The sequence below is a fragment of the Monodelphis domestica genome, chromosome 1 (genome assembly GCF_027887165.1).
Source record: "Monodelphis domestica isolate mMonDom1 chromosome 1, mMonDom1.pri, whole genome shotgun sequence".
NCBI classification, from domain to species: domain Eukaryota; kingdom Metazoa; phylum Chordata; class Mammalia; order Didelphimorphia; family Didelphidae; genus Monodelphis; species Monodelphis domestica.
Window position 1 is genome coordinate 431,886,941 of NC_077227.1, and position 21,956 is coordinate 431,908,896.

The window sequence follows — 21,956 nt, forward strand, 5'->3', positions numbered from 1 at the left end:
CCCCCTGGTTCCTTCGGTCCCCCCTTTTGATTAACCCGCACACATGTTACACATCTCTAAGTGATGTCTTTGCAGATTATGTGCCTAGTATGAAAGAAAAAGTCTCTGTCCAGCATATCACTCAGTATTGTGCCTCTCCTATGTGTGGTGTCATGCATTCTTTTTGCTAGCTGTCTCCCCACTGCTTCTGGTAAGTGAATCCTGCCATCTGGCAGGCCCAGCTATCCATAGGTGAACCACTCAGCCTCCAAGAGGGCCAGAATCTCAGGCCCCACCTGGTCCAGTGCCCCCTGCCATCCTATCCCCTCCCCTCTCCAAGTATCTAAGGGGAAAAGGGCAATGGCCTCAGTATTCTGTAACTTCTTCAGAGCTGAGAATGGGTGTAGAGCTGTCCCTACCTATGGTCAGGAGAAAGGTATTGGCAATGTTCAGGGCTTTCAGGCTGGAATGGTTGCAAAGGTTACAAATGCATACAAGTACATCTCCCATAGGGGAGCAGCCAAACTTGAGCAGGGAGGGGAAGGCTGCAGGCCTTGAGTCTTTAGGGGCATGTCCTCAGTGAATGCCTGGGTCCCAGGTCGGTGGAGACCTGCTGGGAGACCAGAAGGTTGTCCAGCCACTGCTTCCCCTGATTGGCAGACAGGTCACAAGGGCGAGAGTCAGCCCCTAAGATGGAAGTGTAGAAACCAGGACTGGGGCGAACACTAGAACACCAGATAGAAACAGAAAATTAGTACAACAGTAATTGGCAATACACATTTGAATTTGAGTATCTTATCCAACAGACTCCATCTACAGAAATCATCATCTGACAGGAATAGATCCCTTTAGGAAAATGGGTTCCTGAGTTGTTTGCAGATCTGGTATATCATGGTCCTATTAAAGAATATCCTTTAGCAAAGTACACATTAACTATAACATCTATAAACATTGGAGTAATAATTTTATTTTACAGATGAATTTTCTTACCTCAGAGGCTGGGGAAATTCAAGAAAGCTTTGAGCTATATCCCCAAACTCAAGAACCAAACTTCAACTGTGGTAAATTAAGGCTGCAAATACAAGCCATTTATGAATAAACTCCACCTACTTCTCAAAGTATGTTCCTAACAATTGGAGAATGTTCAATTAATAGGGTTGTTTGAGGAAACGGAAACTTTAATTTCACAATTCACATTATGTGCTGACCATGGGAATTCAGTATAAAGGAAAATATGTCCCCAGGTCCCAAAGGACACAGTGAGTGGCTTCACATGCAGGTAATTAACAGCCTAGATGATCAGAAAAGGTCCATTCCGAGGTGAGCCAAGGAAATGCCTCTGTAACCATTCCAGGACATTTTCTGTCCTTGTTGTACTTTGTCACAATTAAATCCCAGAAGCCTTCATTTGCAGTAAAAGACAAGTCTCACCCATTTCAGCTGAGAGAAATACTGCTTATCAGCAGTCCAGAAACAAATCTCTATATCCCCAAACAAGCCTTTTATGTCCCCGCAAGGCTGGTCACTTAATTATTCCTATGTATTTTGGCAACAATTAATACATCACAATTTAGCCACAAAAATCGGAACAGGAACATTGAATTCATCACCTCTACAGTAAAAACAAATCAAGGGTAGATAAAATCCTGACCTTAGGCCATCTGAAGGAACTAAGACAAAATTAGTCAGGAATCTCCCTAAGGAATTTTCAGAGAAATTCCAGAATTATTTGTGATTTTCCACATACGTCAATTCTAGAAATTATCCCCAAGTTAAAGATCCAATTATGAGAACAGAACATCTATCCATTCTCCGTCACTTACTCTCCCTCTTTATCTGTCTCTTTTCCTTCAAAGCCCTCTGCTTAAAAAAGCAGAACACAACTTCCATTCTTCCGTCACAAAATTGGCATACTCAGGCTTTTATGGACTTTAGATCAAAGTCCCTCTTTCTTCTGAATTCAAACCCAACATACCTCCCCACCTTCTCTGATGGGCTTATACCATCATAAGTCAAACAACCATTCCCCTGGAATCACTTGAATTGCTAATTGGTAACCCAAAAGAATTCTGATTTAAAGGATTACATCATTGAACCATCTTTAGCATAGGGCTCATCCATTATAAAGTACAGTTCATAGAACAAATTGGTAAACTGAGGTAACCACTAAGTATTGAACAGAACCTCTGGTAGATTCGGGTTAACAATGAGCTTTTGTTCACATCCAAACAATGCTTAAAACACATTTTAGCAGCAACTCACATATCAATCGTAAAATTCTGAGCAAGCATTTTTCACATATATGCCATTTTTTAACATCCTACCCACTGTCTGGCTACTGTTTGCAACACATATCCTTATACAGCTCAAAATGTAATCAAAATATCAACCAACAAATCCCCAGAACTCGTGTGAGGTAACTTATCAATTACATATCACTCAACTCATTTTATCACCCTGGACCTAGAATGTTTGCAGTAAGATTCCACAGCTTCAAACAAGCTTTTTTGTCAGACAGGGCTGGCAATATTTGCTTGTTTGAGCACCTTAAAATCCTCCAAAACATACAATTAAAATATACTCATCTTTAAGGTTTATCACACAGTGATTGTCAACCTTTCTAAATCCCTAATTTAATCCCTAAGTATTAGTGTGGAACAATTATAAGCACTTCTTTCTCCATCCTGTGTACAAGGAAGGGGTTAATAACTTCTGAGCAATTTATCCTAAGGCTGCATGGTTTGATTTAGATCTTATTACTTAGTAACCTTGTCCCATCAGTTTTCAACTGGTGAGTTTACTACAATTTAAAAGTTTGAATGTATCAAACCCCTTTCATAGTAATTTACTCCCAGTGGATTTCAGTTTGAACTCCACACTCCCAAATAACTCTGATTAAGTCCTTTAGCAATGTTTCAGTGTAACCAAACTGAAGTGCAACGCATTTACCTGTACTTCTCTCAACCCTGTCTAAAGTAGAATAGAACTTCCAGTTTAGTTTTCTCCTAGCTCAAAATATTGCTACATACCTAATTAAATTTCATCAACAACATTCCAATTTATAATTTGTTATTTAATCCTCATGACAAGCCCTTCTTGATTTCAGGGCTGGTCAAATTTGGCTTGTTAAGGACATACAGTTTGCATCTCATATATCCTTAACCTATTTAGGTGGAAAACTTAATTCTCTCTATAGTATGAATGCACACATAATTTGTATTCACTCCATTACTTTCCAGGAATTTGTATCTGGATACATGTTCATCTCTAGATCACAAATTCCTTTCTATACATTGTGCACATTTTTTTAAAAACAATTCATATAACCTTAGTCAAAGACAACACCATTTAGAAATTCTCTTTTGCAAAATACCAAAATTCTTAACACTTACATTAGTAAATCCCTTGCACAGATTAACCACTTTAAATTTTTTGTGTCTCATATGATTTCTTGCTGCTAGTTCTGACAGCACATATATTAAAATAAATCTGATTTGAAAGATTCCTAATTTTACATTCTAGAATAAGTTCTTCTCAACAACATAACAACTTTTTCTGAATGATTTTTATATCTAGAAAGTAGCCAGTACAATTTCTGTCCATATAGAATAAACATTCCTCTCTGTGTCAGGCTGGCTATAAATCACATTTAGATAATTGAGGTGGAGGAGGGGGCCTCAGGGGCTTGGCAGTCACATTGGTTGCAGCCTTGGGTGTGGTGGGCAGGGGGCAAAGGAAAGAGGGGGGCTTTGGCAGGTGCTGCCGCGGCTTCGTTATCCTCGTTTTGAGGGGGTAGTAGAGGGTAAAGTGGAGGTAGGAACCCTGGTGCATAAGGCAGAGGGGGAATGGGAGGGTCTGGGGGAGACTCATCCAGAGTTGGCAAAACCGGAGGTGATTCCTGGTTTTTGTCGGGTTCGGGACTAAGGTCAGTATGCGGTACCTGACTGACCCGTGAGACTAAGGCTTGGGTAGAGGGGGTGGACCATTACCCACATTGGATGCCTCCACAGTTGGCCGGAGCCAGGAGGGGGGATCCAAAACAAGGTCTTGCCATGTTAAAATGTAAGGCATTTGATTGGGGTTTCCTTCTGGGCTGGGAAGTAAGACGTGGGCCTGGATGGCAGAGATAACAGGCTTCTCCCATGTCCCTCCCTGAGGCCATCCACTCCCGAAGGTTGGCCATTCTGAATTGCAAAGGGTTTGTAGTTTCCCCCCCCTTTTTTAAAACTGAGACTCCCAGATTCTGCACCCAAGTTTTAAAGTCAGGGTAGTGGCTCAAAACAAGGTCTAGGGGGGGGTAGTTTGATTCTGGCCCATCGTCGTTCCCTTGCTTGTGAGAACAATCACACAAAAAATAGACAGACAAAAAATCCTTTTATTTGACCCAAACAATGTTTGGAGCAGGGAGGGACCTTGCTCAAGGCTCCTCCCCGCCTGTCCTGGCACCTTACCAAAAAGGCCCAGTGCCCTTATGCTTGCAGGGCCTCGGGAGCATCCACCCTGAGACCCCTACCTGGGGACTAGACTTCCCCACCGGGGACTCGAGCCCCGGCCTCTCTGGAGACACACGGGGACTCCAACCCCCTGAAGTTCTGCCTCTTGGCTTCTTAGCTCTTGTGAAACCCATTCCCTTCCTCTAGCCGAGTCGCTTTCCGGTTTTCTCGACCTGTTCCCTCATGGGAAGGAGGAAATGCAATACTTACCAGTCCTCACTCAGAAACGGGAAAGGAGGTGGGCTGTCACCTCTGCCTGGTGAGGCAGAGTGACCCGGTAGCTTAATATAGGTGGCCCCCTATAACCCAGGGGACACAGTAAATATACATCCACTAAGTCATATGCCAATCTGGTGCTCACATTCCCCCTTACACAATCACTTTCACACTCATTCTCACATTCACTCATCAATCAACTCACCTTAAGTCTTTTTATAAATTTATAAATACCCAGGACTAAGATTGTGCTTCTTCCCAGACTAATCTGTGTATCTTGCTTAAAGATCCTTATTATAACTACTTTGCTAGCTCTGGGTTTCCTTTCAGGTTAACAACATTAAAACCTCCCGGTCTTTTCACACCAGGTGTTCTATTTGTGTATCCTCGGTTTCAATTCCCTGATAACTTTTAATGCCCTCTCTTTGCTCATATGAAGGTTACTGTCACTGGGAGAGAATACAGAAGAAAAATAAAATGATTTGTTCTATCTTATCTACATCAGTTCTTATCTGCACCTGCCTCCCAGTCATTCAACTCAAAAATTTTCTCTATTTTTAAAGATATTCAATGGGGTCTGGTAATTCTTTGAGAAAGCACCCTCCCAAACCAGACAACACCAAGCTCTCCCACAAAACATTCTCAAGTTCTTAAATAATAAATCAAATTTAAAATGTTTCAACTAACAAAAAGATAGAATTTTCAGTGCACCTGGATATTTCACCAGACTGCTAAATGGGAAAATGACATAAAAAAAATTTTTTTTAAAGTTTAAAATCTCTGCCCTAGATTAACTGCAATGATTCAGGTTTGAACTAAGGCTGCTGAAGACAAAACACAGGGCCCAAAATCCTACAGTCAATTAAAATAATTGGTGGCATTTGGTCTATAGGAAGAGGAAACTTCTGGGTAACATGAAGTTCTCTTCAAATACTTTAACTATTAGAGATTAGCTTTGTTTTTCTTGTCCAGAGAAGGCAGAACTAAAGCCTAAAGGAGAAAGGAAGTATATAAGCTCAGTATAAAAACTTTCTAGCAATTAGAGTTATTCAAAAGTAGAATGGACTGCCTCATAAGGTAGTAAATTACCTTTTACTTCAGGTCTTCAGGTGGAGACTTTTGGCTAGGGTGTGGAGAGGCTTTCCAATTGGAAAAGAGTTCAGACTTGAGGTGACTAAATGAACTCTTCAATCTTTACAGTTTTCTGATAATATGACTGTGCTTAACACAAGGATTTTACTGTATCTATTAAAAGTATTTTTTAGCTTTATGCCTATATACATACATGTACACCCACAATCAGAAAACTGAGAATTTTTTGGTTCAAAATTGTATAATTGTCATAAAATTCTAGTTTTTTAAAAGTTGAGAAACTTGCTACCTCCCAGAATCCATGAAGTGAACTGCTTGGAGAAGGTACCATGAAGATACCTACAGAAACTTCACACTGCACTGAAAGATCCAGAATTAACTTTGAGTTATAGTGAAATTGAACTGTAGGTTGTAACACATTTCTTTTGCATGTATACTCTTATACCAAAGGGGACTGCCCCCTAATTGGCTTTTTGTCAGTGCACCTAGCAATCATTATTTTTGTTCTGTTTCCCTTTTATCCTCAAATTATTGTAATTTATACATTGGTTATGTTTACAAGATCCATTGGGGAGACTGGTTTTCCAAAGGATCTCAGAGGGGATTGTGTAATTAGAATCTGTTACCCTAAAAACTACAATCCCCAGCAAAACTATGATTCCTAGAAAAATCACAATTCCCAGAAAAACTATGATTCCCAGGGCCCCACTCACTTCCTGTCATTAGTGCTGATGTAGACAGGATATAAATTGGGAGGAGGTCCATCTCTCTCGCTCTTTCCTTCCTGTTGCGGCTTTGGTGGAGTGGGCTTTTTGAGCAGGTAGAAAAAACTTAGCCATGTGGTTCTGTTTTGTTAGACAATAAACTTCATAAAAATAATGCTTGAAGTAGTATTCAACATTAATTTAACTCTTACAATATTATTGTGGAAACATTTCAATAAAATAGTGCATATAACATGTAGCATGAATCATTCATCTTCAGTCTTTTCTCATTTGCTAGCTTCTTCCCTGATGCCTATTAATATAACCATGTCTCCTCCACTGTTCAAAAACAAAAACTAGGTAGTTGACCCTCCTATCCTTTCAATCTGGGGTCCTATGTATTTCTTTTCTTTAAAAGCAAGGAAAATGTTATATTTATTCTTTGCTTACATTTCTTGATTCTTATACATTTCTGTACTGCCTACTTCATTGCTATTCAAATAAAATTGGTCCCTCAAACTTTACAGTGATATACAATGGATTTGAGTTCAAATACTTTCTGTATTAATGCCTTGGAAATCTCAAACAAGTACTTTAGCCACTCTAGTCTTCTGTTTTATCATCTATAAAATGAAGTGGGATAAACTAGATCAATGATTGGAAAATTATGGTTCACAGCCCAAATCTAGATCACTCCCAATTTTTAATGTCCTCTTAGCTAATAATTGTTTTTATACTTTTAAATAGTTGAAAAAGTCAAAGAAATAACATTTCATGATGTGAAAATTATATCAAATTCAAATTTCAATATCAATGAATGAATTTCATTGGAACTCAGACATGCTCAATCTTTAAGTTCATTTATCTTCATATTGCTTTCCCACTACAATGTCGGAATTAAGTACTTTATGTAAATATTATATGTGATATATATGTAATATATATACATACATATATATATATATAGTCTCAAATCTTTACACTGCTGTTCAGTACACTACAAATCATAGTGAAGTAGTTATAACTCATTCAAGTGCCATGTGTATCAATGTATGATGTCATTTTTTTTCACCAGTATGTCAAAACAACAACAAAAACAAACATAAAAATAGACTACTGATTTCATGTTTTTAAGGCATGTGGATTATTTTGTTATCAAAATGGATGGCAAAGGATTTTTTTATGCAGTGACACTAACTGTGCTAAAAAATGACTATATATAAACATTACCAGATTAAGCACTCATAACAATGCTCCAAAACAAAAGGAAAACAATGACCAGAAAAATTAGAAAACTTAAAGTTGAATATCTCATCACAGAAATATTTCTTTTCTCATTTTTTATTTTTTAAAGTATTTTTCCACAGTTACATGATTTATGTTTTCTCCTTCCCTCATCTCTCCTCCCTTCCAGAGTTGACAAGCAATTCCACTGGGTTATACATGTATTATCACTCAATTACTATTTCCATATTATTCATTTTTGTAATAAAGTCATCTTTTAAAACCAAAACCAATGTGGCAATGTTGGGACATTAATGCATTGCTGGTGGAGTTGTGAATTGATCCAATCATTCTGGAGGGCAATTTGGAACTATGCCCAAAGGGCACTAAAAGACTGCTTGCCCTTTGATCCAGTCATATAGCATTGCTGGGTTTGTACCCCAAAGATATAATAAAGAAAAAGACATGTATAAGAATATTCATAGCTGCATTCTTTGTGGTGGCAAAAAATTAGAAAATGAAGGGATGCCCTTCAATTGGGGAATGGCTGAACAAACTGTGGTATATGTTGGTGATGGAATACTATTGTGCTCAAAGGAATAATAAAGTGAAGGAATTCCATGGGAACTGGAAAAACCTCCAGGAAATGATGCAGAGTGAAAGGAGAAGAACCAGGAGAACATTGTACACAGAGACTGATACACTGTGGTACAATCGAATGTAATGGACTTCTCCATTAGTGGCAATGCAGTGATCCTGAACAACTTGGAGGAATCTGTGAGAAAAAACCAGTATCCACATTCAGAGAAAAACCTGTGGGAGTAGAAACACACAAGAAAAACAACTGCTTGAATACATGGGTTGAGGGGAAATGGCTGGGGAGGTAGACTCTACATGAACATCCTAATGCAAACACCAGCAGCATGGAAATAGGTTCTGATCAAGGACACAAGTAACACCCAATGAAAGTCGGCTGCAGGAAGGGTGGGTGAAGGGGAGGGAGGGAAATAATGTGATTATTGTAACCAAGGCATAATGTTCTAAATCGACTAAATAAATTATTTCAAAGAACAACAACAAGAACAAAAACAAAAACAAAACCCCAAATCATACCAGTATAAACTAATGATAGATTGTATATTTTCTTCTGCATTTCTGCTCCCACAGTTCTTTCTTCTGATGTGGATAGCATTCTTTTTTTCATAAGTCCCTCAGAATTGTCCTGGATCATTGCATTGCTATTCATAGCAAAGTCAATTTCACTTGATCATCCCACAATGTTACAGTTACTGTATACAGTGTTCTCCTGGTTCTGCTCATTTCATTCCACATCAGTTCATGGAAGTCTTTCATATAGAAATAAAATACTTCATCATTCCTTATAGCACAATAGTATGCCATCACCATCATATACCACAATTTGTTCAGCCAGTCCCCAATTGAGGGACAAGCTCTCATTTTCCATTTTTTCCCCCACCAAAAAGAGTGAGGCTATAAATATTTTTTAAATCTCTTTGTGGTACAAACCTAGTAGTGGTATTATAGTAATATTTCTGAATGAAAATATAAAATATAAATGAGACTGCAACCAAAGTAAGCTTCCAAGTGGCTCATTTGTTAGTCAAACAAGGAAAGTAATTTACTAGTGATGAGTTAATTAAATCATATTTGATTTAAGCAGCAGTATAAATGTGTTCAGAGAAAGTACATTTATTTGAAACTATTAGCTTTCTTCTCATCTCAGGCTGTAGATATGAAATAAATGAATTAAGACAGTTTTCCACAGTAGAATGCATTGCTCAGCTCTCCTTCAAGGAGACAATAAGCTCTCAGCAAAATTATTGTCTAGTTCCCATGGCTACCAATAAAACTTCTATAAAATCTTTGGGTCATACAAACAGGGAGAGAGGACAGCTAAAAAATAATAGGCAATTTCTCTGATGTTTTTCTGAAAAAAAAATAAAATTAATGTTGTGAAGGACTTACAGTTCTAGGGATAGTCTGAAATTCAGTTTATATTCATCTTATGAAGTATGTTGTTCTTTTGGAAGATGCAAGTGTTTGGATCTTGTAAGATTAAAATTAGTATCCAATAACTCCAAGTGTTATATTTTGTAAAGTTTGTTAATAGTCATGAGAAGTAAAGGAATAAAAAGGTCTAACAAAAATAAGACCATGTGCCCAAGCTCTCCTTGTCTGTTTAAAAGAACTGCTCCACCAAAGCCACATCAGGAAGAGAAGATAGTGAGAGGTGGAACTACACAGATTTTATATCCTGGCAACGTCAGCATGTAACAACAGGAGAGTGGGGTGCTGGGAATAGTAGGGTAAAGATCCTAATTACACAATATCTAGAGGCATTGAGGAAAGAGTAAGGGAAGAATATTAGAGGAGATGACTCATAAAGTCATCATCTGGAGAGCATGATGGAAGTAGAAACAGTGAAGGAGAAATTCCCTGTTCCCTTGGGGCTAAGAGTAATCCTTCCATTTCTCCGAGGTTTGAATACTCTGCAAATTCTGGCCAAAGAAAATGGCCTGAAAGGGTGGAACAATAATTAATTTGTCCTTGCAAGCTTCTCTACTGTACTTCTAAGCTACAGAATCTACTGTTCCTGCTGTTTCTGACATTTGCTTTGTTTCATTTGTAGGCAATGTCTTCAAAATCTTGAGTACTACTGATGACTATAGATGGCTCTGTCCTTCAGAGCCCCATCTTCTTCCTTAAGACACTATCATTCTTGGAATTATATTCAGCTTAATAACTGTGACCATGAAATTGGGAATCCTTCTGGACAAGGACACAGTCATCTCTTTTCTTGGTTGGCCATCTCAGATGAATTATATATTCTTCTTCGAGATACTTCCAGCATACTTAGATACATGACTACTGTGTGACTGGCTACATTGTGAGCTTTTGTACTATCCAGATACCATGAGCCACAGATTCCCATAATTTTCAGCCTGTGGAACAGAGAGGTGGAAGTTTACATTCAGTTAGACCTTCCAAAGTATCTTTCCCCTTGTATGAAGTAAATATCTGGGGGACCTCTAACTCAGTCCATCTTGGAAAGATTTAACATAGAGGAATTAGAATCATGTGTCTGACAGCCTGAGGCCAGCAACCCTGTGCAAGCCTGGCTTAATGTGAACATGGAGACCAGGGTAGAAGGCATGATGTTTGAAAGCCATTGGCCAAGGAAAGGATCTTGGGGTGGAGCTTAGGTTTGAAAAGCCAGCTCAGGATGAGGAGTCTGTCTCTTTGCTTCCATACTTGTCTCTGAACTAACTCTTTCTGGGCTAGCTCTCTCTGACTGAGCTCTCTTATCTAATCTGGCTGTCCCTGGCAAGTAGCTGCACAGAGGGAACCAGGAAGGCTACAACTGGGGACTAGATTTTCACTTTAAGTTAGAAAGGCTGGTAATCTTTTTCTCTCTTTCTCTCTCTTTACTAATAAATGCTTATAAATCTAGTAATAAGTCTGCAATATTATTTTTTATTTATGACACCAATTTCCCTAAATTTTAAATAACTCCACTAGAATAGAGATTGAGTTGAGAAGTGGTCAGAGACAGGAGGAAAAGAGATTCATGATATAGTAAATTAACAAATACTAGTTCACTGACTGTATAACAGGGTTGACCTTGGAGTTGGAAAATTTGTATTCAAATCTCATCACAGATGAGGAATGTGACCATTAGAAATCATTTACCTTCTTTGTTCCTTAGTTTTCTCTTATTTAAAATAGAGATAATGATAGCTATAATATTTACATGACAAGATTGTTGTAGGACTCAACTGAAATATGTAAATACTTGACAATATTTGAAACCATTATATAAATGTCAGTTGCTATTCTTATTAATAAAAAGAAGGGAAAATGGCATGTCTAGAGAGATGATTGAATAGTTGCTTTCTATAAACTTCCCCTATTATAAATCTTCAAAGGAAAGTAAATATGTGTCACATATAAAGTAACTATGGAGAATCCCATAAGATAATAAGAAAGAAACCCTAAAGGACTAACACTGTAATACTTGGATATTTAGTGTTCTTATCCCTACTCCTACATGACTCCTCCTGCCCCTGCAGTAAGAATTTTAAAAAGACTTCAAGCATATGATTCAAGGTCTAAGTATATGGACTATGCTTAAACCATTCAACTTTATAAGAAGTGGCAGATATTTCCCCACTTTGTTATATAAAGAGGAAGATAGAGGATGAAAAAACCAGTGGGACAAAAAAAAAAACTTTCCATGTACAGTACTCAGAGAAATAGGATAAACTTGAACAGGATGTTGGGGCCTGGGGCCTGGTAAAAAGGGGACAAGAAATTCAGCTGAGATCAATGCTCTGTTTTCCCCCACCATTAATCAACTCAGGAACCCAGAAATAGCCAATCTCTATTAATTTAGTTGTGTGTTAACTGCTCTAAAATTTGATCATTACAACCACAAGAGAACCACACAGAAAAGTAACACACCAATAGATCTGTCCTAATGAGAATGATATCCTCTAGAGCCTTTTACTCTAGAGACCATCTCTTCTGATGCCATTAAATTAGCACTATCCTGAAAGAATTAGTTCTTATTTGAAAGATATATCCTCTGATCCCACTGAGGAGACTTTCTTGGGGGAAGCAGAGGTGTGAACCAAATTTCCATTCTTCCCTTTTCTACCCCAAATACCTTTCCTATAACTTTACACAGATTTAAAGTGTGTTTTCTGCCTTTCAGACAAGATTCCTGTGCTTTCTATGCCACCCACACAGCGCAGTGGTTACTTACATCTGTTCTTTGGTCCATATTTGGAGTGTCTTCATTGGCTCTGAGATTTTTTTCCTTGTCTTCTCTTCATTTCAGGTGAGAAAACTAAGGTTAAGATACTGAAGAGGGAAAGAGGAAAGGGGTTGCTGAAAAAAGAGAAGTTTGATTTTGAATATTTAGAGGGAAATTATATTCTGTATCTTGATGGCTTTGTCCTTTTGATTCAAAATCTCCCATCCATCAAATATAATATTCCAGAATTCTTTCTTGGACACTAAGTGCCACAGGCAAGGTCCAGTCTCACTCGTGACTCTAGGGGTTTCCGACAGGTGGTGAATGATTAGTCAAGAAAATAACAAATGGAAGACAGCTGTATATTTATGGCCATGGGCATGCTTTGCATCTGAGAGCTGCTCTGCCATCCCCAGGTTTGATGTTTATTTTTATACCCATTTTCTTGGCACACAGATACATTACCTAACACATATGTCTAAACAGAGATAACTGGAAAAGTGATATATCAACTTTTAACAAATCACTTGATTAACATTCTATATTCTTGTATTGTGATTACAGATTCTTGACAGCATAAAGGTTTCACACAAGATAGATGATTTTGTCACAGGTGATTTAATTTTATCATTACCCTGTGAGGAACTTTGAGCTTACAAACAATCAAGGAAAGTTACTTATTATTTTTAATTTAAAGAAATAATCAGAAGTTCTTAAAGACAATTCAATAATCATATCATTGAGGTTGAGAGGTACTGGGAACACAATTTAGATTTAATATTAGACTGATAATTTTTCAGGTTTTACTAGGGAACTTCTCAAGGGGAAGAATCAAGTCACTGAGGCATGATGAAGCTTGGTGTACTTGCACATTTTGTTTGGGCCTTTATGATTGATTTGTATGCTGGCTTCATAAGAATAAGTTTCTATAAGTGGGAAAGTTCTGGGCTTGGCTTGTAGCTACAGTTTTACTGGGAATTATGTAGCTAAGTAAAAGTTAACCCATTGTAGTCTTTTGGGATTGGGTTTGAAGGTCTGATCTTTTGGTGATGTTTTGGAGAAATAGACTACAGGTATTTTGCTCTTGTATTATTCCTTCTGAGGTTAGGGGGGATAGTAATTATGTCAATTCCATAGGTAAGGGATATTAATGAGAGAGGTTATGCAAAGGGGATTGAGTAGGCAATCACATCTTGCCAAGGGCCACTCTGTGGTTTCCTTAGCTATCACGAGTGACTTTGTCAAGGAGTCATGGCCTGATGGCTCCCAGCAACTAAGTGCATCCAGATGATTTTTATTATGGGACATGACTCCCATCATGCCCCATACAATACGGAACAAATACTCCTCAGAAACTAGAATGGAATAAATACCAATTGATGGAATGTTTCTTAAGTTCTTTTCCTACAAGAACCCTTTGAAGAGTATTTACATTTATCTATACATATGATGAGTTGGATACAGTTGCATTCTCTAAAGTTATATTTTTGTATTGAAAAGTTTTGTGGAGTGATATGACTTTCCTCCTGATCATGCCTAGCTATTGTTCAATGTTGAAACAAGTTCTATATGGCCAGAAAACTGGTGCACTATATATTTTAGTAGAAAAAGATTATGTCACAAAGGCATGAAGTTGATCCAGAGAAATACTGTCCAAGTAAATTCCACAATGGAGTTTCAAGTGTCAGAAACCCAAGAAATAAACTACACTTAATCATGAGATCAGTGAAATTAAAGTTAGATCTAGAGGCAGAGGGACAAAGAGTATTTCAGTGTCCACTTCTAGGTTTGAGTGGTGGAGTGGCAGTCTGATATAGGCCCCCAAATTTAACTCTCTAACACATCATTATATATTCCATGGTTTTTCCTATCTTTTCTGTTTATCAGATAAGCTACAGACTTTCCCTTATTTTGGGACTGGTCTAGAAACAATAGTTCATAGGTACTACATTAGGGTATAAAATGAATTATAATTCTCCAGAACCAAGAAAGGCAAATATTAAGAAGCTGAGTAGGTAGTTCATAGGAATAATGTATAGGGGTGGTAGTTGAAAGATGGTGAGCAGGGAAGAAATATAAGGAATATGGCAAGGAGTATACCTTAATTAAAAAAAATTTAGAGTTCATGGGATTCTATGTGTCTCAGTTTGTCTTCTTTAAAAAGAAAACATCTAAAAGCAACATTAGCATCTGAACTCTTCTGCCTTTTCCTAGAATTACATCTGTTAATGCTTTAGCACTGATAACAAATGATGAAGACATGAATTGAGACATAGTGACACTTGGGCAATTAATGCTTTTTATAGAAATTGCCCAAATTGTTGGAAGAAATTCAAAAGTACATTGGAAAACACCTCTCCAATACACACATTCTTTGGAAACAATGCAGAATAATAAAACCAGTCCATCACAGTCACCTCTAGAAGTCAAGTATAACCCCAGAAAATCAAACTCCAAGGCATGGTCTTTCTCCCAGATCCTAGAATCATAAATTAGGTCAGAATGAGCTCTCTCAAGGAACTGTTGATTCTTCTTGACTCTTTACCTCTTGGTCTCTTAGACATCCACAACCTCTCTTTGGGAATTTATTTGAGCTCTATCAATAGCAAGGCATCCCTATTTTTATTAAAGAGATGGTTAATGAGCACTTAGAAATACATTGAGAACTAGAAACTAACAAAAGCTTTACCAAGAAACAAATGTGAATATTGACCTAATTTATATTTGTAACCGTATTACAAGACTCATAGATATGAGAAATGTCCAAGGAAATTCTGAATTTCAACAAGGAATTTGAAAGTTTCTAATGCTGTCCTGGTGAAGAAGAGAGGTAGAAGTGAACTGGATAGAAGTATAGTTAGATGGATCCAGATATGTCTGAATAATTAGAATCAAGGACTGGTTGTTAGAGTATCATTTTCATATGGACAAAGTCTGGAAGGAGTAGAGGGAGCAGGGTGTATGTGTATGATGATGCTTATTGAAATACCTTCCAAAATCTCTTAGCTTTGTCCTATATCATTAAAAAGTTAAATAATTATTTTGATGACGGTATAGATAATCTGAAGTTTAGAAAGAGGGTTAAATGAGTATAATAGAATTATAACTTTTAGAGCCAGAAAATCTCTCTATTTTTTAGCTTTCTATTCACATATTTTTTTCTACTTTCAGAGGTAGATGAGATATTAAGTATCTGGAAATAAACTACATAGAAATTAACTTTCATCAGGGAATCCAAAGATCTTGATCATTAGCAATAAGTGTTCATCTGGAATAGCTTTAAAGTAGACTGGATTCATCTGAAAGTGGTCTTTATTTTGAATGAGTACACTAAACACAAATTTATCTTTGGAACAATCAACAAATAATCATTAAGTGTAGACTTATAGTATCCTCAGATAATATGGTTAGAAAGACAAAGAAAAAATAGTAATTCTCCTAAAAGCTTATATTCTTTTACTATAATCATGGTTCATTTGACACTTTTGTCATTTAATACCCCATAGAAAAAACCAAGTTAGTATCTTGTATGCCTTATTAAAATGAATGTACCCATGATAGAAACATGGGAATATCATATAACTAATCACAAATTAATTGAATGATATCTGGCATAGAATCTCAGGGTTATAAAGTAAATTAGGTCTTGTGAATATTTGTTAGGTAGATGACTAGTGTGAAACTAAATGGATATATGATCTCATTCAAAGTTTACAATATAGAAGAGAATTAAGAAAACAAAGCAGATACAATGAAATTAAATGAACAATTTGCAGAAAAAGAGATCCAATGGCTAAAGGTTAATGTGTCTTTATATACAAATAATCTAAAAGATTATGTAATATTTTTGATTAGTATGGATATTTGATTAGTCCCATTGTGTATTTCTTTCCTTTGACATCATGAATTAAATCATTCTTAGAGAGTGTTTTGATTCGTTTAAGTTTGTTCTAAGATTAGCAATGCATGTAAACATATAAAAATATTATTAAAAACATACTTATGTGTATATACTACATGTACATGTTTATACACACACATACATACATATAGTCAGCTGTATGCCAAAATAAGAAGGCAGAGTGGAGAGGGGGGAGACTATACAGTTAAGTTAGTGTTTTTAAGGGTGAATTTAGAATTTAATTCTATCGGTCTATTCTTTTTCATGCCAATTCTATTTGACTCAATTCAGTGAGCTGCCTTGATGGAAAACATGCTGAATGACTGCATAAAGGTAAATGTCTTAATTTTCAAAAATGGGTATTGCAAAGTTGTAAAGTATAAGTGATTGAACTTAACTTTAATTCATGATATAAATCTAAATATATTGTTAAAGGAAAGGTTTGTGAGGACTTAGGAAGTTGGTGGCGATAACTAAGGGCCAATATAGTTTTATCAGAAACAGATGATACTACTCATTACTCTTAAAAATGATAGATCTAGTTATTTTCTATGACTATTACTTTCAGAGAGGGTGCTTATGTGTATTGGTAAAAGTTCCTTACTAGCATTTATTTACCAAAATCCTATTTTTCAAAAGACTGACATATCAGGGGAGTGATATAAATAAATTGTGTCTGTATTTCTTCAGAGAATTTGAAAAAAATCTGTCATTTTCACTTCAAGATGCGTATGTGTGGATTTTCCACATGGATTTGTATCTAGTTGAATACTTAGACACAACATGTAGAAAGGAGTCGATTGATGTCAATATGGAAGGAAATCTGAAATGAAATGGCTTGCATTGAGGTCATTATATTGTTTAACATTTTTATTTTTATTTTTATTTTACTTGGATAAAGATACTAATGACATACTTATCAAATATGCAAATGACACAAAGGAGGAAGGAAATTGAATGCATCAAATGTCAGAATCAGGATGTAAAATATTTTGGCAGATGGGAATAATGGATTATAATGAGATGAAATTTAATAGGAAGAAATCTGAAGTTCTATATTTCATTTAAAAATGTCAACTTCCCTGGAGCAGGATTGTAAAGTTGTAGCTATATAACACTTTATGTGAAAAAAGTTCATAAGGTCAAAATGATTTAGGAGTATCAAGTGGCAGCCCCAAAAGCTAGTTTTATTCTAAGCTATATTCTAATCTATATTTCATGGTGTATACAACCAGGAAATTAATATTCCTATTACTCTTGCCTATTCAGACCATTTATATTATATTATATTTAATTCTTAGTTTTACATTTTAGGAAGAATACTATCAACCTGGGGAGCAGAATGACCTAGATGGTGAGAGGAAAAGAGAACACACTGAATATCAACAGATAGTACTAATGTGTAGGTAATCATAGCAAGAGGTTTATTGCTTCTTCTGTATCCTTTTTCTCATAAGTTGCAGAGTTTTCCACCCCTAGCGAATAATTTATATTTTATTCCATTTACATTTATTTCCTTGAATCTCAGTGAAGCTTTGTTTCATAAGAGATTTATTATACTAGGGATGGTGAGACTTTTAGAAGGATGGGTGATATGAGAAATGTCCTCAGACATGGGGGAGGGGAGCAATCCAGCCCTGTTTTCTAGTAATGAACTCTGATGAACTCTGTGCTGAGACGATGGTCCTAGTGCCAACACTGAACTCCTGTTCTGAAATAAACAATAAGCTAACAGTTAAACAAGAAATGGTCTAACATGGAGGGATAATACTCATTGCAATTCCTTTTCTAAGATTCTTTTCCCTTGTGCTACTGTGGAGTTCCTGAAATTTAAGTCTCTATACCTTTGTAAGAAACTCATATGGAAGATGCCTCTGATACTCAAATAGAAAGGTCTTTCATACAGTTTGAAATCCTTCTAGTGCTGCTATTTTTGCTCATAGAAACTTATCCATATGAGTCTTTCTTAGTATTATGAAGGCCAAAAAGCAGGGCTAAGACATATGTGAACTGATTCTCTTTGTTAGATATTACTGCCCTTTTATTCAGTCACCCCTGAGAGAATCTCACCATCAATACCTGATGACCTATACATTTTAACTTTTCCAGAGAAACAGTTAGATACCTAAGTCCTGTGCAAGGGAATAATTACACTTAGTACTACTATCCCTTGCCATCTAATCCTTCAAACCTTGTCTTGTCTTTCAGGAAGGAAAAAAACCACAATATGAATGCAATCTCCCGGCCCGCGAGAGGTTGCAAGGAGAGAAGATAGAGACAGGGTAGAAGTTTTAGATCCCACGAAGGGCATGAACGAGCCGACTTTAGAGATGTAAATGATCGAGTCAGTAAACAATTATTATTTATAAGAGCCACAGCTTGCTCCGACCACTGGGCTATCCAGGCTAACCCACCCAATGGCCTCAATTCAACACTGCACTGGTCAGAGAATAATGCTAGCTCAGATGGAAAGGAGATCAGAAACTAAAGGAGGTAGATAATGCTAGGTAGCATTAGAAGAAAGAGGGAGAGAGGAAAAAAGGCAGGCCGGGCCTAAGGACCAGGCCTCAGGGAGAAAGATAGAGAGGAGAGAGAAAGGGGAGAAGATGCTCCTTTGCAAACCTGTGGATGTCCTCCAAGTGGGCAGGCTGGCTGTGGCTCCTCAATTTATTATCTTGGTAGCTCAATACATATTGAACAGTTACATGATACCTCAATGCATATGGATGAGTTACCTGGGGTATTCCCATTGGATAATGCAACTTATGACAAGGTGAAGGTGGGGTTATTATCCTCGGGAGAGTGAGACAAAGGAAAGCAAGGTTTCGTGCCTAAACTTTAGCCACGCTGGCAATAAAGCTCATTGCCATGCGCAGGATGGCCATGTGCTCACTCACAATCCTTGTCTCCCCATAATGCCTATGGGCTGGACTGCTACAATGAACAATATGAACAAAATTTTAGGGAAATATTTCCCTAAAAGCATCTTATACTTCTCACAGGGAAGAGTCAACAAGATGAAATAAGATTATAGTTAAGGAGATTAACTTTGAATTTTGATGGGAAAAAAATCACCTGCTTAGTTATAGAATATTATAGACTTAGTTTAACAGCTATTCATATGAAAAGAAAGTAAAGGTTTTGCTTTTCTGAATTCAACATGAAAGAAACATTATGATACTGCCCCAAAACTAAATGCAATCTTACAGTTAATTATGGCAGTTCTAATTTCATTAATAACCAAAGGAATTAAAAGAAACATTGAAAAATGTGGTAATCAGTCCCCATATGTAATATTGAATTCAGTTAAACGTTACTGACTTCTAAAATCTCAATAATTAATGTTAGAAAGGAACATTAAGAAAATAGAACACTTATAGAAGAGAGTGAACATAATGATGAGGAATTTGGAAAACATATAGTAATTATGAGGAAGGCTGAATGAATAGGACTTTTTTAGCCTAGAGAATATTTGAGGAGGATCTGCAAGAGGGCATCAAATGTTAGAAAAATTATTTAGTGACAGAGTTTTAAATTTATTCTGTATGTCCATAAGATACAACTAGGATTAATGGGTGAGGATTTATAGCTCAATATGCAGAAACAATTCCTTCAAATTAGAACTGCTTTGCAATGGAAGGATTTCTTCCTACAATGGGGCATTCTTATCAATGGAAGCATTCAATGACCACTTACATGGAAGCTGTTTATTATTAGGATGGGAATTGGACTGAATAACCCCTAATATGCCTTTCAACATTGAATTTTATAACTTTATAGGTTATCTCTTCACATCAAATATCCGTGGTCCCATTTCAAAAAAAGCACAAAAAGCATGAATCTGAGCAACCAGACCTGGGTGACAGAATTCTTCTTCTTGGGATTTTCTGATGATCCTCAAACTCAGCTTCTACTCTTCATATCATTCCTGATTATCTATTTTGTTACTGCACTTGGAAACCTGCTTCTCATCATCCTGGTTCTGGCTGACTCAAAGCTGCACACACCCATGTACTTCTTTCTCTGCAACTTATCTGTGGCTGACCTCTGCTTCTCTACCAGCATTGTTCCCCAAGCACTAGTCCATATGTTGACCAGGAGAAAGATAATTTCCTTCATGGGCTGTGCAACTCAGCTTTTTCTATTCCTCATTTTTGGATGTACAGGCTGTGCACTGTTATCTGTGATGTCTTACGATAGATACTTGGCAATCTGTGACCCCATGCATTACCCTCTCATCATGACAAAAAAGGTTTGTGTTCAGTTAGCCTTGGGGTGCTGGGTTAGTGGGGTGGTAGTGTCAATAGTGGACACGACATTCACACTGCAAGTTCCCTATAGAGGAGAAAACAAGATTTCACATTTCTTTTGTGAGGCTCCAGCCCTCTTGGCTCTGGGATCTGCAGACACTCATAGAGCAGAGAAAGTAATTTTCATCATGGGTGTTGTGATTCTTCTTGCACCTGTTTCCCTGATCCTGGTTTCCTATGGCTCTATTATAGTGACTGTGGTTAGGATAAAGACAACATCAGGGAGACTCAAGGCATTCTCCACTTGTGGCTCCCATCTCCTTGTGGTTACCATTTTTTATGTATCAGCAATTATGACCTATATGACACCTAAGTCCTCTAAGGAGCAAGGGAAACTTGTGTCAGTATTCTATGCTGTGATAGCTCCCATGCTTAACCCCCTCATCTATAGCCTGAGGAACAAGGAAGTGAAGAGAGCACTCAGAAACACCATCACCAAAGGACAAATTTGCAAACTTTGATCCCCTCAATATAGTTGATTTTGGCAATGTACCTTATCTCCAAAGATTTCCATATAGTTTCCTGAAAAAATATCTTTTCTTGGAATGTGGGAATAGAGGAAGTTTATATTCATACTGTTTTAAATAGCTGTGTATAAATATCTATGTAAATTATTTTGGATGGGATGTATATATACTTTACATGGTTGTTAATTGCTCTAAGATCCTGTACAAAAAGAAACACTGCTCTTCTTTGTTCTTCTAGCTTTTTTACTGGCAGAATTGGGGTATTGTATTCTGACCTACAAGGAATTATAGTCTTCTGTTTAATCAGGGACTCTGTAACTGGGGTTATGCCTTCTATTGCTTCTCTAGATAATGGATACTGTGGAATAGATGGGGATGGACCTCCTTTAGTGATAATTTTTACTGGCACAGCTGACTTTAATAACCCCACAGCTGTTGATGATGTTGCCCATAAAGCTTTAAGGATGTCTATAGGAATTTTATAAATCTGTGGCTTTTCTGCATCTGGGATCTCTAAAAGCAATAGCAGGAATAAATCTAGTGATTCCTTTGGCTGCTCCAGAGAAATATCACCTTCTTGTGTACACACTATTGTTGCCCTCAATTTACATAATAAATCCTTCCTCAGAAGATTAATTGGGGAGTTGGACATTAACAAAAATGAATGCTCCACACTTAATGGTCCCAGGGAAACCATTCTAGGTGGCAGCTTCTTCACTTCAAGGAGTGTCCCTGAAATACCTATAACTTTCATTGATCCCACAGTATCCTATTGTACATCAGGTGAATTTCT

The 21,956-nt window shown here is 37.0% G+C and overlaps 1 protein-coding gene across 1 annotated transcript; it reads left to right on the plus strand.

The window, feature by feature from the left end:
- Positions 1-19,946: 19,946 nt before the first annotated feature.
- LOC100010666 (olfactory receptor 2D2) lies at positions 19,947-21,157 on the plus strand. Its single transcript, XM_001363960.4, has one exon. The coding sequence runs from the start codon at positions 20,222-20,224 to the stop codon at positions 21,155-21,157; it is 936 nt and encodes a 311-aa protein (XP_001363997.3). The 5' UTR covers positions 19,947-20,221.
- Positions 21,158-21,956: the final 799 nt, after the last annotated feature.